The 6,299-nt window shown below is 36.7% G+C and overlaps 1 protein-coding gene across 1 annotated transcript; it reads right to left on the bottom strand.

The window, feature by feature from the left end:
• Positions 1–1,199: 1,199 nt before the first annotated feature.
• On the bottom strand, positions 1,200–6,180 carry LOC124632019 (centrosomal protein 20-like). The gene is made up of 3 exons (XM_047166672.1): positions 6,088–6,180; positions 1,792–1,982; positions 1,200–1,335 (listed from the first exon to the last, which is right to left on the bottom strand). The coding sequence occupies exons 1-3, from the start codon at positions 6,178–6,180 to the stop codon at positions 1,200–1,202; spliced, it is 420 nt and encodes a 139-aa protein (XP_047022628.1).
• Positions 6,181–6,299: the final 119 nt, after the last annotated feature.

The raw sequence follows: 6,299 nt of genomic DNA, 5'->3' as shown, positions 1-6,299 counted from the left end.
ATATTAAAAAGAAGCCTGTTTAATTAGCACCCGTTTAAAACTAACACAGCAATAAAGCTAAAAATAACTCTGTAACGATAGATCCAACACCTACACTTCGAGAGTTCTAGACTTGATAATTTATATAACGCCCACGGGTCAATAAACTCTTTGAGCAAGACAAACATCGGGTGCATCAATATGTACATTTTAACTAAGGGATGGAATAAATAGTCGCTTGGCGTATGTCTAGTGGTCGCTAAGCTACTATGCACGGAGTCTCGGTTTCGATTCCCGGATCAGGCTAAAGTCACAATCTTGATTTTAATAAATCATAAAGCAGCCTGAAGACTGGAAGTTGGTGTCGATACACTCGTGCATCGGAAAGCACGTATGTGTCTTGGACCTGTGATCTATCTCCGTTTGTGTTTCATTGCTGACCCATTGAATTGTCTGTATCAGTTTAGTGGCAAGCTTTTCTCCGTCCATAGTCATCTACTGACAGTCCTTAAATTCCAATATTTCGAAGTTCGATAGTAAATTGATGACTAATTAGGTACTGAACCCCTCATTTTCACCCAAAACGTAAAACAATGTTGAACATACTTTGAGTCAAAGAAACGGCAGTCTGACAATAAACTACATATTTCATAGTGTTACAAAACTCAACTCTTCCGCACACAATAAAGATTCTCCAAGATTTATCCTTTCAGCATAATAAATTAGGCTCCGTAACAGCTGATGTCTAACTTTCGGTTAAAACTACCTTCTACCGAGTATGTTTTGAACCGGAGTTAAAACAATGTTGCTGTAGACTTTCTTAAAGTCTAGCACCTGTTTCTTTGAGAAAATATACGACTTGTGGGAATTATGATTAATTGTACCCGCTTTGTAAGTCGCGTTATTGTGTTGAGGAATAGAAATAGCTTTAAGCGAATTACTTGTGTAAATTTTCCTTAACAATCTTCCTGTAGTTTTACATTAGAATTGAGGGAAATTCTTTATCGCTGTAAAAAAATTGTGGTTTTGCGTAATCCCCAAAAACTACCACATATCTTGTTCCCAGCGGTCAACAGTACAAAAACATGATCCTGTTGAAATGGCACCTTGTCTATTAGACAACCGGTTTTTAATTTCAATAACCTTTCAAAACTAATGATAGCACTGTATGGTTAGGAATAAAAGTCGAACTATTTACCTAAAAACATTTATTATAGACATCAACAAACATCTCTCTTGCTTTTATTAATCTTCCTTTTGATTCTCTCGGTGTATGCCGCCACTATATTGGACAGCAGGGGCAAGGCTGAAGACTTCTCATCATCTTTTACTCCCACTTCAGCACATAGATCTGCCCTGTTATAGGACAACAATTTTAGTATCTTTGAAGTCATAGGATCTTCATCATCATCAACTTTTTTATCGTCCCACTATTGGGTATAGGTCTCCTCTCACACAGGGAAAGATAGAGCGGTAATTACTACGTTTGCTCAACTGATAGAATATCAAAAAGTAACGACATTAATCCATTGATTGTTCCACACAGCATGGTAGCGCCATTTCATACCCTGTAGGTATGACTAACAATTTTACTCAAGACAGAGGCCAGAAAGACGTCTTCCACCCGATGCCTTATGATTCGGGTGGTGAGATCGGGTGGAAGACGTCGGACAGTAATTCGCGCCATGTAAAACACTGGTACCCAATTGCTTAGATTGGAAGCCAACCCCAAGATAGTTGTGTAAAGACTAAACATATAATGATGATCAGAACTCACAAACACTAGAATAATAAACTCATTCAGAAACATACCTGGTCCTCTTCGTCTTCGGCATAGCAGCTTCGGACATCATCACAGACGTAGTATACAGGTATCCGTTCCACTCCAGGTATTCTCTGACCAGCTCGTTGACTAGCAGTACTTCGTCTGTTGGGGCGGGCGGTGTCTTCGTAGTCCCTGACGCCTGACGGTCTTGAAGGAGCTCCGTCACTTGGGCTCGGACCTGGAAATGACAAATTTTATTGCATTAGGTGTATACTATATATTAGGTATTTGGAAACGTTTAAAATAATCTTTACTGAAGAAACTGTCCCACATTTGCTGGATGGTACTGTACAATTTGTGCTATATCCAATATTTTAAGCAGATAGAAGTTCATCATCATCATCAGCCTATCGCAGTCCACTGCTGGATATAGGCCTCTCCAAGTGCACGCCACTGAGATCGATTTTCGGCTTCTCGCATCCAGCTTCTGCCAGCCGTCTTGCGCAAATCATCACTCCACCGTGCCTGAGGACGTTCATTAATCGTTAATTGGAATTATGGACCCTGTCGCAGAAACGTTAGTCTTGTACAGAGATGTGTTTATTTTCATACAGATAAGGTTAGTCTATCGGACCGTAGACTATAGGTATAGTCTGCATTGATTGAGGCTTCAGAAAATAAAAGCACACAAATACACTTTTTCTTAATAAGTTGGTGAACAAAATACATAGAACCTTTTGCCTATTAGATGGGTCAGTTAAAATTGCAACGAAGCACAAATCTCTAGCTCGCAGCTACCACCGGCCCGAAGCAAGCCAAAACACTCCAAAAAATAATCCCATAAAACGGCCCAAACACACGTAATGCGTTTCAGATCAGCGCACAAATTAAATAAAAATGATCACAGTTAAACATTTATTTAAACATTGGGTTTTAATTCAGCTGAGCACTTTAATGGCGCGTAATATTATGCAAACCGCATTATATAGCGACCACGGCCATCGGATACAAATAGTTCGGGCCATTTCGAAAAAGGAAACAAAACATTTTGTTGTAATGGAATTTTTCACAATGTTGGTGAAAAAAATGTTAAAAGTTTTTGACGCAAAATGGATATAGCTTTGGTTTTAACGTTCTTTTGAGTGTTTTATAAATAAAAATTGTATTCGATCACACAATTGGCTTGCTTCGTGAACAAAAGTAAGTTATGCAAAAGCAAGGAGACATTATCAAAACAATAACGTACTGTCTTCACATTTACTTGAAGGAAAACATATTTAAAGTACTTCTCAAATTAATTAAAAATATACAAGGCTGATTATTACCAAACCAGTAGGTACTTAATTAAAAGCGATAATCAATACACGTGCCTTCGGTAAAAAGGATTTTATATTAAGGAACTCATTTCCGTGAGAAGTCTCAATGTGAAACGAAGGTTGGTTAAAATTAATCTACGCCGTGTTATAACCAAATATGCAGATTTTGGTTTAAAAGCAACATCATTTCAAAACAATTAAAATAATGTTTAAGTTTGAATACATATTTTTTAATTAGCTTATGTTATCCCATTGCAAAGTAAGTTATCATGGTAATTATGAGAGTGTGGCGGACTAAAACCTGTATAGTCGGAACTTTTTGTGTGTGTGTTTTGTTTTATATTTTATTAATTTTTCTCTTTCAAAAATAAGCTGATAGATTACAATACTTTTACAATCTTGATGAAGCATTTTTATTAATACACAGTCCTATTCAGGCCTTGCTTATTATATGCTGCTCTATACGGGTTAGAATCCTGCGTAGTATGCTTTGTGAGCATCTCGCTTAGATGCTACAAGAGTTACCTATATTTCAATTAAGAAAACTACAATGTACATACATATATCTTTGATTATATATATGTCTAGATGTAGCGTCGAGTGCACGCAAGCGTGGAAAAAAATGTCGATGAACTGCTCATCGACAGGAGCTTTCCTGTCAATCAGAACAGATCGTGCCGCTTAACTGTCAAAACGTATTACGCGCGCTAACTAAAATACATATAACAGAGATAAAATTACGACATGTGCAATTAAAGTCTGCCGGAATTATAAAGGAAGGCTAAAAAGTTCCAATAACATCACCTATCATCGGTAACTGACCCAGAAAATAAATATTTGTTTTTTGTAATTATGTTTACTAAATCACGCCATATTGTATCAGTGTTGCCAGTTTCTGTTTTTCATTTTTCCAACTTCACGTATTTATGTTATGTATAAAGGATATTTTTTTAAGCATTGCGCAAAAAAATAATAGGTATTATTTCTATTTTTATTGCTCGGATAGACATTTTCTGATTCTCCAAAATATTATCTACTATTAATTGATTAGTAAATTATGCTCATCAACGTAACATCATTTTTTAATAGAATTCCAAGTAATCCTATTGTTAGGAGTCAGTGGATAGACTGCATTAAAAAAAGCCGCGGAGATGCGATGTGGACACCAACAAAAAATACCGTAGTGTGTTCCGATCACTTCCGTAGCAAGGACATGAGTACCGTCGACAAGATGAGGCGCCGAAGACTTACAAAAGGAGCAGTGCCAAGCAAGGTTCAATTTTCTATAAAGTTATAGTTAAACCGAATAACACTATGTATACAAACTTATTTAATTAGTCTATTTTTTTTGATTATTTATGGGAGAATCGTAGAAGCTGGTATCATTATTTACGTCAACGCGCAGTGCAAAATGACATCTACACGCACACATGCATAACAATTTTGTCTCTGCTTCTTTGTTGGGATTATATGGTGACACTCCATCTAGACATATATATGTCACCGTAAGATTACAAACATCGTTAGATTACAATCTATCTCGAGAGATTGTAAACTGTCGAATTATTGTAAACCGTAACACCTGATTGCAATTTAACGCATTATTTTTCGCTATATTATAATCTATCGATGAGAAATTGTCAAATTGTCAACTGTCCGAAAGCTCTCCCTGATTGGTCAGTCTTTTTGTAAGATCGAGAGCGATGTAGAGCGGTCAAATTGTCAACTGGCGTAGAACGGAATGCATCTTGCGCGCTGATTGGTAGAACGTCAAAAAAGACAATGTTCTTTGCAACTCCCGGTGTCACAGCTCTTTGACGTGCAAAAATAAGTGACGGTTTAATTTTTTATAAAATCAAAAATTGTACTTAATTTTTAAGACTCAAATTACACACAATTAAAAATTGTATTAAAAATTGAAGTTAGTGACGAAAACGAATCGCTGCAAAACCGACTCCACGTAGTCTTGTCTGCCCTACCCCTAGAGTGCAATTCAAAACCGCGTAGGCGCGGAGGGGCGAGGCGGCCTGCGAGCTGAGGCGCAGGTAGTTTCAGCGCTCGCCGCCGCGGCTGAGGCTGGCCGGCTCTGCCGGCCAGCAAGCCGAAGCTACGGTGGTGAGCGTGAAAACCATCTGCGACGATAAGCTCGCATGGGACCGCCGGAGCCCCGCAGCGCCGGAGCCGTGACAGAAGTTATGCTTGCTGCATGTTGCATGCTTACTTCCATGCTGGGTCAATTAATATGGGATGTGTTATATTTTAAACAAAAAACTCAGTAGGTACGAGTTAAAAAATTAGAAGGTAAATAAATATTTTTATGATGTCATTTAATAGTATTTAAGAAGTTTACTGTTAGAATGCATGCTACAAATTTAGATGCAAAAACATAACCATCATGCTGAGTTGTATTTAGAGTGGAAGATAACTCGTGGCTAAGATAGTATTATTTAGATGCTCGACGCTTTATTAATTGTGGCTGACTTAGTAATTTAGAAGGCAACATACATTTTTGGGGGCGAATAATGATATTAAAAAGAAGCCTGTTTAATTAGCACCCCTTTTATTTTATTTTTAAATATTAGTTTGTATTTGAAGACAAAATACCTAACTGTATTTTTATAAGAGTTATTTTTATATAAATTTAATACTTGAAGAATTTTTGAAGAGCATTTATTTTATTTAACTGACACCTCTATTTCATTCCTAACTCTACGGGAACTCCATGGGAACAGAACGGCTGGTCGTGATTGGTCGATCTTACAAAAAGACTGACCAATCAGAGAGAGCTTTCGGACAGTTGACAATTTGACAATTTCTCATCGATAGATTATAATATAGCGAAAAATAATGCGTTAAATTGCAATCAGATGTTACGGTTCACAATAATTCGACAGTTTACAATCTCTCGAGATAGATTGTAATCTAACGATATTTGTAATCTTACGGTAACATATATAATCAAAGACATATATGTGTGCTTTTATTTTGCATTCATATATACATAAATATGTATCAGTAAATACGTACCTCTGCATTTATTTTGCTCAAATAACCATTCTTCTTCAGCAGATCCTTTATTGCTACTAATAACTCTTTCTCTGTAATCGCTTTGTCGTTCATTTTTGTAGAAAATTATATTTGGATAATATTTTTACAAATAGCTCATCGATGACGTGACTAAGTGACAGTGTTCGTGTCAGATTATTTTTTTACGCATATTTTGTGTCTTGCCATTTATG

This window comes from Helicoverpa zea, chromosome 7 (assembly GCF_022581195.2).
Source record: "Helicoverpa zea isolate HzStark_Cry1AcR chromosome 7, ilHelZeax1.1, whole genome shotgun sequence".
NCBI lineage: Eukaryota > Metazoa > Arthropoda > Insecta > Lepidoptera > Noctuidae > Helicoverpa > Helicoverpa zea.
The sequence above is the reverse complement of the archived record's forward strand: the minus strand, read 5'-3'. Positions and strand labels throughout refer to the sequence as shown.

Coding starts and splice junctions, on each gene's coding strand:
- LOC124632019 (XM_047166672.1), bottom strand. CDS start 6,180: ATGAACGACAAAGCGATTACAGAGAAAGAGTTATTAGTAGCAATAAAG. Junction 1,983..6,087: donor TGAGCAAAATAAATGCAGAG/GTACGTATTTAC, acceptor TGTCATTTCCAG/GTCCGAGCCCAAGTGACGGA. Junction 1,336..1,791: donor CCGAAGACGAAGAGGACCAG/GTATGTTTCTGA, acceptor GTCCTATAACAG/GGCAGATCTATGTGCTGAAG.